The 17178-nt window shown below is 34.5% G+C and overlaps 1 protein-coding gene across 1 annotated transcript in view; it reads left to right on the top strand.

The window, feature by feature from the left end:
* The window catches only part of LOC130543373 (protein shortage in chiasmata 1 ortholog-like), a gene marked incomplete at its 5' end in the record, with an annotated part of 56713 nt that overhangs the window by 16275 nt on the left and 23260 nt on the right, over positions 1-17178 (top strand). Inside the window, 7 exons of the mRNA XM_057310235.1 lie at positions 1239-1655; positions 3341-3457; positions 4429-4605; positions 7627-7731; positions 10423-10601; positions 11648-11720; positions 16212-16281. Of these exons, the coding sequence (XP_057166218.1) occupies positions 1239-1655; positions 3341-3457; positions 4429-4605; positions 7627-7731; positions 10423-10601; positions 11648-11720; positions 16212-16281 (1138 nt within the window). The remainder of the gene's footprint in view (positions 1-1238; positions 1656-3340; positions 3458-4428; positions 4606-7626; positions 7732-10422; positions 10602-11647; positions 11721-16211; positions 16282-17178) is intronic.

Genomic DNA, 17178 nt, shown 5'->3' with positions numbered 1-17178 from the left:
ACTGAATTGTTTTCCAAAGTGGTTGTACCATTGTGCATTCACATTAGCAATGTGTAAGAGTTCCAGTTACTCTATATCCTTGTCAACAGTTGGTATTGACAGTCTTTAATTTTAGCCATTCTAATGGGTGTGTTGTGGTATCTCATTGCAGTTTTAATTTGTATTTTCTTGATGACTAATGATGATGAACATCATTTTACCTGGTCGTTGGCCATTTGTATATCTTCCCTTAAAAAATATATTATGGGTCGCCTGGGTGACTCAGTTGGTTAAGTGTCTGACTCTTGGTTTCGACTCAGGTCATGATCTCATGGGTCATGAGACAGAGCCCCAGGGACCAGGCTGCATGCTGAGCAGGGAGTCTGCTTGAATATTCTCTCCCTCTGCCCCTCCCCCTACTTGCACACACACTCCCTCTCTAAAATAAATAAACCATATATATATATATATATATATATATATATATATATAATAGCTTTATTGAAATATAATTTACATACCATACAATTTATCCATTTAAAGTATACCATTCAATGGTTTTAGTATATTCACAGAATTGTAATCATCACCACAAAAAATTTTAGAACATATTTCTCATCCCCCAAAAGAAATACTGTACCCATTAGGAGTCACTTCCCGTTTTCCCCAGCTATGGAACCACTAATCTATTTTCTGTCTCTATAGATTTTTCTTATAAATGGAATCATACAATATGTGGTCTTTTGTGATTGGCTTCTTTCATTTAGAATGTTTTCAAGATTCATCCATGTTGCAGTATGTACATATCTTATGTGAAGTATTGTTCAAATATTTTGTCAAATTTTAAGTTAGCTTTCTTTTTAAATATGAAGCCAAAAGAGTTCTTTTTGTATATTGGATACAGTCCTTTTTCAAGTATATGTATTGCAAATATATTCTTCTGGTCTGTGGATTGCTTGGTACCTAAGGTTTTGATCTTTAGAGTTAATTACAAGCCTATTGGCAATAAGGCTTTTCTGGAATTCTTTCTTTGCTTGGTAACCTAGCCTCAGGATTAAGAAAAAGAGGTGCTGAATTTTTGCCCTTTTTAAAAATTTATTTTATTCAGGCCAAAACTGATTTTCAAAGCAATAAACAAAGTACTTCTAAGGATCAAACTATATTAATAAGAACTTACAAATAAAAGTTACTCTAATACACTAGTAGAACACTCATTTATGCATGGCAGTCATTTGGATATTTTTATTTTCTGTTTTCAGCATGGCTAGAACATAAAAGTTGTTCCTCACCTATTGTACTTACTAATGAGAAGTCTACAAATGATCATTTATTACTTCCACAAAAGATTTCATCTCCAGCAGAAGAAATACCAGACCTGTGTTTTTCTGATGACAATTCATCTGTTAAACAACCAACAAAAGAAGAAAAACCAAAGAATGATCTAGAACTAGTTTATAGAATAAGCCAAAATAAAGAAAATGAAGATTACTTGGAACTTGACTGTGCAGTACCATCTATTGAATCATCTTCCTCTCCAAAAATTGAAAAACCATCTTTTAAACATGGTAAAAAATGGGAGAATGATTTGGATCTTTTGAGTGACTTTATTATGCTGCGAAATAAATATAAGACTTGCACCTCAAAGACCGAAGTCACAGGAAGTAAAGAAAATGATGGTGGGTAATTTAGCAATATTTTGGCACAGATATGATAGCTTTAGGGACTAAATGTATAATTTATTACAGAAGGTAAGAAAATTTAAAGCTCTTTTGAATAGAATATATTCTTTTTCAAAGTCAAAGAAAACGTTGTTCATGCATGATACTTATTGAGTATGGAGATAGATGTGGCTGTTTAGATAAAGACATAGATATGTATTTTCCAAAAAATTTAAAAGTACATTTGAACTTGTAAGAAAAGCCACTATTTGTAAAACTTGCTTTCTGCAACTTGGCCACAGAGTCAGTATTTCTAACTTTTATTGATCATTCTGCCATTCTTTTTTCTCTTTTAGCTGACAGTTCTCAGTATTACATTTTAATGTGTACTTAAGAACACTTTGCCCATTTGATTACTTATTACTCTTCTTAAATTTACCGAAGAGTTTCTGTGTGAGTTGTAACTGTTTTACGTTCACTACTTATAACCATCAAAGGTAGTACGTGTCATATCATTTCATTTCTGGTAAAGAAACAATAGGTATTCTAGAATATGTTTGACATACGTTACCCAGAAGGATTAAGTACAAAAATAGTTATGTGTGAGAGTTACGGCATAGTTAGGTCTTACAGTCTCATATGTTATTAACATGCAATGCTGCTATTTAGTTAGTAAGCCCATTTGATCTCAAACTAAGCTCCTTCTCAAGCTTAGCCTTTATTAGTAACAGAGGTAATATTTTGGTATATATTTTACTTCTTGCCTTATTTTATAGTTAATTCAGGGGCAAGAAAGAATGTTACAACTTACTAGGCCCCCTCAAAAACTCTAGTAATTAGTATTTAATCCTAGCTATTCCAATTATTTATAGTTAATTAAAAGTATACTTGAAAATAATAACATAATCTAGTTTAGGATATTTTACTCCATTATTTTTCACCATGTATTTAAAACTCATATATTAAAATGTTTTAAGATGGTGTTGTGTTTCTAAAATTACCCTGTAATCATATTATTAATAGATAACATTGCTATCTAGTAAATATAAGTAACTATAAATAAATTAGTTATATATGTATTTGTAATCCTCTACAATACTTACGAAAGAAGGAAGAAACTGACATTTGTTGAATGTTGTATGCAGGGACTAAAATACATATTAGAGATAAAAATGATACCATTGCTGACCTTGAGAAGCTTACAACATGGTAGACTAGGCTTATAGAAAATGCCTGAGAACAGAAGGGTGAGTGGTAAGAACTGACCCAATTAAGAAAGGATGGAGCCAGGGAGGGCTTGGGGCATAGGAAAGAATTAGTAGCAGGAGGAGGGATATGTGGAAAGTCACAGAGAAATGAAATTGAGCTGTTTGGGCCTTTTAGGTATCAGGAACTATACTTAGTGTTTAATCCTTATAACAATATTCAAAATAGGTATGTTTATCTATATTTTACATATGAAGACACTGAAGCTAGTGTCAGAACCTAGACTGAAACAGTGATTCGATGCCAAGATTCTTCCCGTTATTGCCATTCAGCACTGTGCAACATCCATTGACCTGAATAGTTGTTCAATTTAATACTGACGTGTTTCAAGAAAGAACTTTAACAATTGTGATCATATTACATGAAAACATTTTAAGTAAAGCAACATTAAGTTTCCCTGAATAATGCAAATTAATATTTTTTATTAGAATTTCAAGATGAAGAACATTGTTTGACTCTTCAGGAAGAAAGTCCTCCTGTTTGTACTAATAAAGCCATAGAGAAAATAAATCAGGATAAGGGAGTGGATAATGTCATTAAAATTCAAGCGTCAGGTATGCTGTATGCTTTAAAAATACATTCAAATTAAGTAAATTTGAAAGCCCTTTCCTGAGTATCTAGGACATACCTGCTTTTCCATGTAATTTTCTTCACTTGTTTCAGATGTTTCTTCGTTCCATTCCTACTTTTAAGATATTCCCACACCTGAACACCCCATTCACTGCTTCTGCCCCTTTCCATTGCCCTAATCCAGTCCACTCGCTGTTACTTCTTCCTTCATTTAAACTGCTGCTTCCCTAAATTCATCAGACAGGAAACTGCAGCTACTCAGACTCTTCTGCCCAGTCAGAAAAAATGAACTGCTGTGGCTTACTCCCTCTGTTCTCTTACCCACCCTCAGGGTGATGTTAAAAAAGCTATTATTGTTTCCTATACTGATTAAAATTTTTGCTTCTGCTGTGAAGAAGAATATTCTTTGACTCCTAAAGAATAGCCTGCTTAAGAACATCATGCTCATTATTAAAATCAATAAGGAAATATGACACTCGTTTTTAATATCTTTTCATTTTTTTGGTTTAGTTTTATTTATGACCTTTAGCTGATAATGAAAATCTTAAAGTATTGATATTCTGGTGAAAACTAGAAACAATTTGTCATTGTGGTAAATTTGTTCAGCTTAAGGTTGTAAGCTAATTGTGGAGGGAAAAGAAAAAAAAATATGTGATCTCTTTATATGGCTCTTCACACTTCCATGCCAAGTTAGTTACTGAATAAGTATTTTCTAACAAGCAGGATAACCATAAAATTATACAAATTCTACAGAGGGTTTTTGTTTTGTTTTGTCGTTATTAGTTTATTTAGAATAAATATCCTAAAATGAACCTCTATATAATCTCATGATTTTTAACTCAGAAAATAATTTGGATGTAGTTCAGTCTTCCATGAAGTGACATGTTTAATTGGTTTATCAAAAAGAGCATGCCATCCTTAAAAAACACTATCTTTAATGCTTTTATTTTCACAGACAGCCAGTGCCAAGCATTCTGTCTCCTAGAAGCAGCAGCTACTCCTATCCTAAAAAAACTTGTATGCCTCTGTACTCTGCCTACAGCTAATTGGACATTTGCCACTGTCATTTTTGACCAAACAAGGTTCCTCTTAAAGGAACAAGAAAAAGTAATAAGTGATGCTATTCAGCAAGGTGAGTACAAATAAAAGTCATATTATTTAAAAGGATAAAAATGTATGGGTTGTTGTATCAAATGAGTAAAAATTGAATATAGAAGGTATAGAAATTAGTCATGGATGAAGGCATAACTTTAATTCAGAATATGACACCCATAAACTAATACTGGAGGGTCAGCTAAGTAAGGAGAAAAAGGTAACAAAATCATCGGCATTGCTTCTCAATAATGCTCCTAATTGGCATATATTACTTGACAGATCCTATTGCAAAAACCAAATTAACCCTATTATTGTTAACATCTGAACCACCTAGTTCCCTCCCAAATTAGGGGGAAGGTCAAAAAATAGATTAACTAAAGTCATTCCTGGACTTTTCTTCTGGCCAAGATGGAGTAAGAGGGCCAGAAGGATTTACCCTACTTTCAGGGAAAAAAAAAAGAAAAGATAAAGACAAAATACATGAAACCAGTTAAGATCCTAGGCTTCAGGCAGTGAAACACAGTGATTCTTGAGAGATGGGAAACAAGTAAGGTGAGCCCTACCATTGCCCTAGCTTACTGCCTTGAAAGAGTCGCCAGGCCATAGCACAGGAAGCGGTAGTAGGGGCAGAGCCCAGTGGATGATCTGTGTTGAGGAAACAGAACTCAGAGTCCAGGGAGACCAAGGCAGCTAGAGTTCAAAGGATAGAATATGAGAGAGAGAGCTTCACACAGAGTATTGAGCAGAGTACTGATCAGAGTGTATGTGAGGAAACCACCTGAGGTTGGGGAAGCAAACCATCTGAAAGGATTAGAGGGAGTAGTACTCTGCACTCACACAGGGCAGGGAGTAATGCCTGCTCTGATCAGCTAGATTAGAAAAACTCATAATTTGTGGGACACCTAACATGGTAAAATTCATAATGTCTGGCATTCAGTCAAAGATTATCAGGCATGACAAGGGATAGGAAAACATAACTCATAATAAGAATAATCCATCAAAGCAAACTCAGAACTAACAAAGATGTTAGCAATATTAGAGAAAGGCACTGAAACTTCTTATAACTCTGTTCCATATGTTCAGTAAGTTAGAGACATAAAAAAGACAGAAATGAAAATATGATGTATGAGATGAAAAATGCACTGGCTTAATGGCAGAGTAAATATTGCAGAAGAAAAGATTAGTAGACTTGAAGCCATAGCAATAGAAACTATTCCAAAATAAAACACGGGTAGATAAAATAATCTGAAAAAAAAAAAAAAGAAGAAGAAGAGGAAGAAAGAAAAGAGCATCAGTGTGCTGTGAAACAACTTCAAATAGCCTGACATAATAGTAAGTGAAGTTCTCAAAGGAGAGGCAGAGGGGGGAAAGACACGTTGCATACGGAAAGCAAAGATAAGGATGACGCAATTTCTTGTCAGAAGTAATACAAGTGAAAAAAAAAATTAAAATATTTGAAGAAATAGTGACTGAAAGGAAATATTTGAAGAAATAGTGACGGAAAGGTTTCCAAACTTAGTTAAGAACTACAAACCCACAGATCCAAGAAACTTAGTGAACCCCAAGCATGAGAAGCATAATGAAACTACATCAAGTCATACCATAGTCAAATTGCTCAAAACTGGTAGTAAAGAGAAAATTGTAGGAGCAGCCAGAGGGGGGAAAGACACGTTGCATAAGGAAAGCAAAGATAAGGATGACGCAATTTCTTGTCAGAAGTAATACAAGTGAAAAGACAGTGGAGTAAAATCTTTAAAATACCGAAAGAAGGGGTGCCTGGGTGGCTTAGCCGGTTGAGTAACCGAGTCTTGATTTTAGCTCAGGTCATGATCTCAGGGTCCTGGGATTGAGCCCTGCATCTGGCTCTGCATTTAGCTGGGAGTCTGCTTGAGGTTCCCTCTCTCCCTCTGCCCCTCCCCCACTTTCTCTCTCTCTCTCTCTCTCTCTCTCTCTTTCTCTCTCTCAAATAAATCTTTAAAAAATAAAATGAATTACTGAAAGAAAAAATCCTAGTTTTCTATACTAGGCAAAAATATATTATGAAAGCAAAGGTGAAATAAAGATGTTTTCATACATACAAAAGCTGAAAGAATTCATCAGCTGCAGACCTGCACTATAAGAGATGTTCAAGAAATGTTCTCCTAAAGAAAGAAGAAAAATAATACCAAATCTGGCTTCTTTGCCCTGTTCTTATCCCTTCCAAGTCATGACTGAGTTGTTTCTGCAAGTCCTTATGGGAGCTGGATATACTACCCATAAATGGTTCTCCTGTTGCCTCTTTGTTCCCAGTAACTACTTCATATTTGCCTTGATCTTTATTGATTGATTAGATGAGCAGTTTTCAAAATTTTTAGCAGAACTTTTTGTACAAATAAATATTTCATGGGATACCACTATATAAAACAGAGAAAAGTAGAGCTTTTCTGGTTGAATCAGGGCAATGGGCCTAAATTCCTATCTTCTTTGTTTCACTTTTGCACACAGTAAAATCCAATCTATTATCTTCAAAAAGCTCTAGAACTATATGGAACACATTAAGTAGATAATTGGCCTGTCCCTGTGAATGTATCTCTTGTTTGAGTCATATTTGGACAATTATTCCCAGGTGTCTCTACCTCCATTTCAAGGTATTGCTTTATGTTATGATCACCCATCTTTATCTTCACCAACCGGCAAGTTATGAGTTTAATTTTCTTCTTGTTTTATAACTGGGAATCACTGATCTTTTTTCTTACCCAAAGTGGGAAAGCAACAAGAGTATGAGCACTAAGGTTAGCCGTCTGGGTTTGAATGCCAGCTCCATCGTTTGTTCACATATTGACCTTGGACAGTTACTGAACCTTGTTCAGACTATTTCCTCATCCAAAAAATGAGCCTCATAATAAACTTGTCTGACAGGGTTATCATTATAGATTCAGTGAAATAACCAGCATACATACAGCCCGGCAATAGTAAGCACCTGATAATGAGTGTTAACTATTATTGTTAAGCATTCTGATACATATTCTATAATTATGATGTATATCTTATGTTTTTAAATATGTTTCTGCTTGCTTAGGTACAAATAATGAAAAAGAAATGACGTTCAAGCATGCTGCTGTCTTACATCTTCTGGTAACAATTAGAGATGTCCTTTTAACATGTAGCTTGGACACAGCATTGGGTTAGTGGGAGAAATTTTTATTTCCCTTTTTCTTCCTATTGAAATATTTCATCTGAAATAACTTTTACTTTTCTGAAAAAGATCTACCTTATAAGAAATTATGTAGCCTCTTTTACTTCCACACTATACATTATATACATTTTGACATAATTACAATAGAATATATTTTTTATTCTGCCTGTATTCTTTAAAAGAAATCATTTGTAACAAATACCATCACTTAGAAAAATAGGTTTAGAATCTCTAATCTAGGCCTGAGTTATAATGGCCTAAACAAATTTGATGCTATAATCATTGTCATGCACTACTTTTTAATGTAAGGTGATATTTTGCCATGTACATTTTAGGTCTTCTTTGAATGTTTGTGGCTTTGAATCTTTGCTAGGTGAATATATATAACTAATATAACCAAATTATTAGTAGCAAGATATTTTGCTATTTCTTTTTTAGTTTTGCCTATAAATTAGGATATGAATTACTGGAGGAATAAAAATCAAGCTATTTTGAATACATTGGAAAATTTAAAGATTTTAAAAATTTTTGTAACCTATCAAAATCATTTAAATATCTGTCTCAATACATTACTGCTTTAGGCTCCTTATTGCAGGATTATTTAGACTTGCTTAATAATGGTATGCTTATAGAATTATTTTATAATTTAGAATTTCTAGAACCTATTTAAAATATAAAGTGAAAATAATTTTAGTCTGATCTGTGACCCAGAGGTTTTGTTTTATAACTGTGACCCAGACAAGTATTTCTCTAATCCAAGGTTTTGATAAGTACTGAAAAGCAGTGAATTACAACTGTACTCCCTCTACAGCACTGGGAGTTATAATATTTGGCCAAGTATTATATTAGTATTATCTGGCCAACTATTATAACTAAATTACAGCTACCTTTAGAAAGCCCGACATGGTGCTTTTCCTTTCCACTCCAATTAAACTACTTGGGTGTTGATACTGGATTGGGTTGTTTTACCTCCATCCTCAGACAAGTATGGATTGAGGGCTCTCGCCCTAGTTTACAGTACCTGAAATTGGTATAAGGGTGTAATATTACACGCCCTTCTATTTAGTCACATGTCTTCATTGTACTTTTCAGGCTTCCATAAAAGATCCTCAGTTCTATCTAAAGCGAGGCTGATTGTTAAAGTGTAATGTAAGTCAAATGTCAGAATCTAGAATATCTGAGCTCCTAGTGCTGTAAAGAGAGTGCAGTTGTGATTCACTGCTGCTCAGTACTTATTGGTATTAGAGAGTTAGAATTAGAGAAATAATATTTACGGAGGATTGCTTGAGGTATATGCACTTTTAAGTACTCTTACAATCTACCCTAGATTAGGTGAGACCATTAAGAACTATGTACTTGGGCTGAATTATTTTTGCTCCTCAAAGAAATACTTTCACCAAATCAAACTTGGTCATTGCTGTTTGGCCACCTTGAGGAATACTATGAAAGTAAAATCCTTGTTGGAAAATGAACTTCTTAATAAGCCCTATATACCAAGCCATAAGGAATAACCTAGCCACCTTGGACATTTTTAGTGGAGAGATTTCTCACTCCTCTAAACCTCTCAAAATCAAAGAGTGAGTTAGATTGTCCTCTTTTCTTCTTCTCTGCATAGTGGGAGAGAAAGAAATGTCCATGGGGGTCTGGCTGTCTGCCCTGCCTCCTTCCAGAATTCTGTATTTTTCTCCCAGCTTCTAGTTTGCTACCTCTCCCAAGTTAGCAGGTTAATGAGTTTCAAGACTAAAGGTATAGAGTTTCACTTCTGGGCTTTAACCCAGAAATAAATTCAGTATTGTGTAATGGGTATTATAGCAGCAACATGTACCAATGGCACAAAGGATGGAGACTGTTACCCTTAAAGCTGAATATTTGTTTAAAAACAAGTAGGAGTTTGCCAAGTAAAAAGTATGTAAAGGGTATTATAGGCAGAATTGAGTCCAGAAGAATGACCCAGTGGGTGTGCTGCATATAGTTCCATGTAGCTAAATCCAAGAGTATAAGGTAGAAAGGAATAAGAACTAAGCCTGAAGACATAACAAAGAGACAAATCATGAATAGCCTTTTAAGCTGCACAAAAGGGTGCAGACCTTATTCTGTAGATGACAGAGAGCCATTGAAACGGGAATGCTGCTGGATTAGGCTTCTCTTTCAGGTTAGATCTAGAGAATCAGGAAGAGCTTTTAGGCAGAAAACCCTGGGAAATATGAACTTTCAGGGATTGGTGTCAGGATTCTGTGTTTAGAAACTGCTTTAGTGAGTCTGAATTTAGGCTCTGCTGTTTTAGCAGCTATATAAGTGAATTATGCATATCATGGATTATATCCCAAGAGTTTATAAACTAATGAGGTTGTCATATAAGCAAATAAGAAATCAATTACAAAAGCTCTATAGACCAAGGAAATTCCAATGAAGTGACATTTCCATAGGACTTGCATGTAAGTGTAGACCAAGCCAAAAGGCAGGAAAAGATGGGATATATTCAGAGGATATATAGCATATGTCATTATGTAGCTTAAAAGGAGACATTTGGTACATATTTTTCAGCTTCACTCAGGTTTAAGGTTTTCATTAGTCAGTATCTTTCATCAAAATCAGAAAAGGATTAAAGAAAATTTTAACTCTACTATGACTCATGGAACAAAAGGATGTGCCCTCCCCCCCTACTTTTGTTTTTAACAGGATATTTGTCAAATGCAAAAGATATCTACAAAAGCATTTTAGGCTTCTATTTGGATGACATTTGGAGACAGCTGGAGATTGTACAGTTTATTAGGGGGAAAAAGCCTGAAACCAATTACAAGATACAAGAACTGCAAAGTCAGATACTAAATTGGATGCAAAGTGAGCAACAGATTAAGGTAAGTGCTGGATTAAAGCAGATAACAGTAATCAGCTTAAATAAGAATTGGATGTAAGATAAATTTTTGCATTTAACTCTGAAATTATGAAATAGTCTAGATTATTTGGTCCTTTGATAGTTTTCTCCTTAAGTAAGCTAACAAAACAGAATCAGACCCAGAGAAAGGATGATTTGCATCATTGTTCATGTATCTTGAATTTAAAAATACTTTACTTTTTTTACACGCAGTTTTCTATGGATTGGCTCTCCAGATCTCAAAACTGTTGTCTGGTACATCTAAGTTCATGAACATATATCAAATAATAGAACTACAATAATTATTTTTAGATATTGAGCCAGAATCTCATCTTATATGATTCTATAAAAAAAGCATTTAGCTTATGCTTTGGATTATATTGGAAATTTTTGCCCACCCTACCTCAAGCACATGAAGGTTATATAGATAAAGACTTAAGAGTAAACACTTTCTTAAATGTTTTCAAGCTGAAAAACATTTCAAATGCTTTATGCTAAATCTGTATACAAATTTGGCCTTTTTCTTCTTTTTTTCTTTGTCTCCCCTGTGTCTTTATCTCCAGCTCTGTGGTTACTTAGATAACTTGCTTGTCATTAAAATAAAGTAAAATGTAAGAAATTTAAAAATTGAAATTTATTTGTTGTCCTCCTCCACTGCCACCAAAAAAAAGCTATAACGATAACTAGGAAAGCATAGCAACAAATCATTGCTTTTTTCCAACCAATTCAAACTTGTCTGAGTTGCATTTAACACTAACAATGCAGGTAGAGACAATTTATGTATACAGTCACCCATATGGGAGTATATGGATGCTAAGAATGCCCCACTCCAGAATATTTTCCTCATTGATATTTGATCTTACCAGAATTTATTCCTTTGTGTTTAAGCACTGACATTTTTTACAGCACAAATATTTACTTGGTAATCTTTTTGTATGTAACCAATCAAGCTTGTTATTTTGTCACAGTAGCAAAACTATGAAAAAGAATAATTATTCAGAGATACATGAAATTCTTATTTTTGATCAGGTGCTGATTATAATAAGAATGGACTCAGATGGTGAAAAACATTTACTCATTAAAATCCTTAACAAAATGGAAGGTAGGGAGTTTTAAGTTATGCTTCATTTGATAAGATGTTTGGAACATATAGAAATGTAGTGATCTAAGTTTTAAAATAAAGATATAATAACATACCATAAAATACATTCTTTAAAAGTATATAACTCAGTAGAATCTAACCAGTTTTTAAATAAATCTGGACTTTAAGTCTGCAATATAAATATACTATAATGTACTTACATGTACATTAAATGTACTTTTGTGTATATTGTTATTATCAATTGACACCTTTTATTGATTGCCTCCTAGTTGCTTAATTCTATATACTTACAACAACTCTATAAATCAGTTTTCCAAATAAAGAAACTAAAGTTCATAAAGGTGTTGTAACATGCCACACCTCACAGGTAGTTCAGTGAGGAAATCAGGATTTGAACCAAGGTCTGTCTTGTTCTAGTGTTATTCTTCAACTCTTCTACCCACTATTGCCCCCTCTGCCAACACTTTCCACCTTCTGCCATAGAACCCATTGCTTATATATAAACTCTTTTCCTTTTTTATCTCCGTGTCTTAAGCCAGCCCAGCTTTCCACGATGATACAGCTTCCCCTGTATCCCTTTCATATATAAGCTGATAATTCTCTCCCATATATATATATCATAGGATTGAAAGGGCCATTTCTTGCTTTCCATTATCCTTTCCAAAACATTATTTCTCTATCCTCTGAGGCTATGCAATATTGCCACACCATTCTCTACCACTCCATATTGCCATCATCTAGTAACCACCCAACATTTCCCATCATCCATGGACAGTTGTGCACCTGGTTCGTGGTATTCTTTTCACTCCTAGTTTTGCCATTATCCTAGGTGTCTTTAATGTGAATGACTCATTCAACACTCTGACCTTATAGTTTCATTTGCTTCCACAGAAGAAATGATATTCACTCCTTGGCTATGCCATTGACCTTGTAATAATGCAGAACTGTGCTACTTCTGGACTTTAAACTCTGATACAGTGCTCACTGTCCACAGCTGTCTTATCTCTTCCATGATATTCAGCAACTTAGAGATCTGTAATCAGTCAACTCCTGTTTTTTTTTTCTTTCACATTTTTATCTTTCCAGACTTGGTGATGTGCCCATAACTTTAATCAGTCTTGTCCTTCTAGTGTACCTTCCATTTAAATCTCAGCTCTGAATCCATCAAGACATTTTTTTTGAAGATTTTATTTATTTATTTGACAGAGAGAGAGACAGCCCAGGGAGAGAGGGAACACAAGCAGGGGGAGTGGGAGAGGAAGAAGCAGGATCCCAGCAGAGCAGGGAGCCCAATGCGGGGCTCGATCCCAGGGCTCCGGGATCACACCCTAAGCCGAAGGCAGACGCTTAACGACTGAGCCACCCAGGCGCCCCTGAATCCATCAAGACATTTAACCCATCTGTTCCTGTACCTGAGCTCCTGAGCAATATTAGAGAAAATCAGATAGTTTAGTACCACTACAAACTTAACTTCTCTGACCTTGTATGGGCTCTTAATACCTCTTAACAACATTTCATCTTACGACCTTGCCATCTACAAACTTACCTTCATTTCTTCTATTCTTTTATCTTTTCCTCCTCTTTATAAAGGAGGTGAACCTCCTCCCTTGGAAAACCAATTTTTCACTTCTGCTTTGGATCCCATCTCTTCCCACATCAGTGTGTTCCCATCAGTTATTTCCTCGCCCAATCTTCCTCTCAAATGACTCTCCCTTAATCATTAAGCCCTCCAGTATTAAAAATAAAATACCACCCTCAACCTATGTCACCCATTGTTTACTGTTTCTCTTCCCTCCATAAATTGTATCTTCGGCCATCTCCAAAGATGTCTTTGCTGTAACCCCACCAGACTATTTATCATGCTGTTTCCTATCTCCTTTGCCTTTATGCCTTTCCTATTTCCTATGCCTTTATGCCTCCTGTTCCTGCTATAGTAGCACTCCTCTCCCTTCTTTAGCAGCTAACTGCTACACATCCTTTAAAAATTAGTTAAAACATTTGCTCAGGAAGCTTTGATTTAAATGCTTTCCCTTGTGCTCTCAGTGTATTATGTGCATACTTCTTTTTTTTTTTTTTAAAGATTTTATTTATTTATTTGACAGAGATAGAGACAGCCAGCGAGAGAGGGAACACAAGCAGGGGGAGTGGGAGAGGAAGAAGCAGGCTCATAGCGGAGGAGCCTGATGTGGGGCTCGATCCCACAATGCCAGGATCACGCCCTGAGCCGAAGGCAGATGCTTAACCGCTGTGCCACCCAGGCGCCCCTATGTGCATACTTCTAAGGCACTACTTACCATCCTAGGCTATAACAACTGAGTCTCTTGCCTCTTTCCCTCACTAGCATGTCAGCTTCTGGAGGATAAGGACCATGCCCTAATTTGAATTCCCAACACCCACAAAAATGTCTGGAATATAGAAGGAACTTAATAAAAACAAATTGAATAATTGCAGTAATGAATACCTCTCTATATACCTAGTAGACTGAGACTAGTGAAAAAGATTGAACTGAACTGTATACAAATATTGCAAATGTCTGCTTAGCAAAATTAATTAATTATAGTAATGTGAGAATGGAAGACTTTCAAGCAGAACTTTATAAGGTGCTATTTCTAGACATTATCATGTGTCTAGAGTCCAGATTTGCAAACTTAGATTTTATTATTTCATCCAGTTTTCTTGTCCTGGGAAGATGAGGTCTTATCCACTAAATTCACAAGATTTTGCTAGTACCAAAATGTTAAAATAGTAGTTAACAATCATGAGGCTGAACTTGCTACACCTGTCTGGAATCAGGGTAACTGAAAACATTTTTTTTTTTTTTAATTAGAAAAGTGCTGAACAATGTAGCATTGTGAAACAAAGGGATTTGGGTAACTGAAGTAATACTTTTGTGAAGAGACTGAGGAAATATTCCTGCCCCACAGAGAAGAATACTTAAACCTACTTAATGGGGCACCTTTTCCTTTGATGTAATTAAGACACAAGGACAAATTATTACTGTATATATCACTTTCTTATGTAGGCTTCATGCTGAACATTCTATTTCTTTTGGCTTTTGGGATTATGTCATCACTACTCTACTATTTTATTTCAACAAGGTTTACTGACACAAAAATAAATTTGACTCTCTAAGCTGAAAAAATGTTTTTCCCATCTTTCTAACAAGCAGCTCTCCTCTGTGTCTAGGAATGAGGTCTTTTTCTTTTTCTGTCTAGTGTTAGAAAGTAGAAATATGGTTTTATCTTCTCTGTGCTTACAAGATCTAGTAATGCACTTAGTCAGTAATCTGCTTTGAGCTTACAGCTAAGACAAATCAGCTAGAGATTAGGTTTTAAATAGTATGAGCCTGAAGTGCCTGGGGGGCTCAGTTTATGGACCATGCAACTCTTGATCTCAGCATTTTGAATTTGAGCCCCACGTTGGGTGTAGAGATTGCTTAAAAATAAAATCTTTTAAAATAATACTAATAATAGGGGTGCCTGGGTGGCTCAGTCGTTAAGCATCTGCCTTTGGCTCAGGACGTGATCCTGGAGTTCTGGGATGGAGCCCCACATCAGGCTCCTCCACTGGGAGCCTGCTTCTTCCTCTCCCACTCCCCCTGCTTGTGTTCCCTCTCTCGCTCACTGTCTCTCTGTCAAATAAATAAATAAAATCTTTAAAAAATAAAATAAAATAATACTAATAATATGACCTTATAAATATATATACAAAAGAGAAATACTACTCATCCTCTTCTTACTGCTACCAAAACTATTGTCATATCAAGCCAAGTAAACATGAAATTATTGAGCATTACTCTGTCATTATCACATTATGCTTTTGTCAACTTTACAACTGACAAAAATACACCAATAAAGTGTAAAATTTATTTTAACTAGAATTAGCTATTCTTAAACCAATGATGTCTACCAAAAATAAACTGTATGTGTGGCTACAGAATTTTTTGAAATTTATTGTATTTTGTTAAAAAATCAGTAACATAAGAAACTTAAATTATAATTAGGCAGAAGTGAATCTAAGGAGCAGATGGTGGGTCTTCTGCTTCTCATACAGCCAATAGAAAGGAAAAAAGACATCAAAATGTAGTCTCTTGTGATTTAGTTATGTACTTAAATTTTTGACTAGAGAAAAAAGGTGAAATCAACCATGATTTTTAGCAAAGTAAAATTAAATGCACAGAATTGATGAGTGTTTAATTTGGCTACTTTAAAATTAAGATTTTGATACATTTTATTATTTTACATAATAAATTCAGAATTTCCATGCTTATATATACAAAACATATACACACACCAGAAATATTGCCCATGCTTCAAATTTTCTGATACCCACAGACAGAAAAATAATCCAGCAAATTGTATTTTAAGCAGTTTCCTTGTTCACAGATCTTTAATTCATTTTTATGGTAGTGAAATATATGAACACCTAAAAATTATATATGAACAAAACACTGAAAAACACTTTTTTGTATTACTCTTTTTTTCCCAACAGGTTTAACATTGACTGTCTTACATTCAAACAAAAGGAAAGATTTTCTGGAACCTGAACGTGTTTTAAATGGGTAAAAATGTATTTCTTCACCTGTGGGGAATAAGCATACCAGTTCCACAGGAAAAGCGCAATTTCTCCTGGAATTTAACTTTTTAGAAGGTTTAATAAAAAAAAAAAGTTAAGTTAAAATTAAAAAAAAAAAAGGTTTAATAAAACCTGAAATGAATCAGTGTATCTCTCCTTGTCCTGAAAAGTGTTTTACATTAGAATATTTGAGCTCAGGTCATTGCCTTATGTATTATATAATATTGTTGTCCAGAATTTTAGTTCAATCTTGCTTTAATATTCCCAACTTATCATTATCAGTGTCACTGTTAGTACAGGAAGTACCCATTTAGATCTACCCTTGTTTATACCAGTTTCAGGGGTTTTTTTTGCTCAGCATTTTTTCTTATATCTTCTTCCTCTCTTTCAAGTTCTCCTTCTTCCTGAAGTACATCCTTTAGAAATTCTTTTAGTGAGAGCGTGCTAATAATAAAATTAGTGTTGACTTGTCTAAAAATGTTTTAATTGTGCCTTATTTTATGTAGAAATTTCTATTTCTAATACTGGGATCCAGATAATAAAAAGAGGAGTTGTAAATCAAATAGAAGCCCATAAAAGCATTTAACTTATGTCTATTATCTATCTAGATTGCTCTAGACAGAAAGCAGCAGTAGAGAATTTTCATTACAATGAGTGCTATTATATGGAATTTGAAGATAGGAAAGATAAACATGATATTTAAGTATCCATGTTTTTTGTTGTTGCTAAATCACCTATGAAGCTCATTGAGAAAAAGAAAAATCATTTCAAAATTGTCAGATAATATTCTATTATGTAGATCCTCAAAGATGAAACCTCACATGTGTAAGAAAATGAATTCTCACAGTGACTTTTCTGTTATTGATAGGACTCAGTTAATAAA

The sequence above is a fragment of the Ursus arctos genome, unplaced genomic scaffold (genome assembly GCF_023065955.2).
Source record: "Ursus arctos isolate Adak ecotype North America unplaced genomic scaffold, UrsArc2.0 scaffold_110, whole genome shotgun sequence".
NCBI lineage: Eukaryota > Metazoa > Chordata > Mammalia > Carnivora > Ursidae > Ursus > Ursus arctos.
The sequence above is the reverse complement of the archived record's forward strand: the minus strand, read 5'-3'. Positions and strand labels throughout refer to the sequence as shown.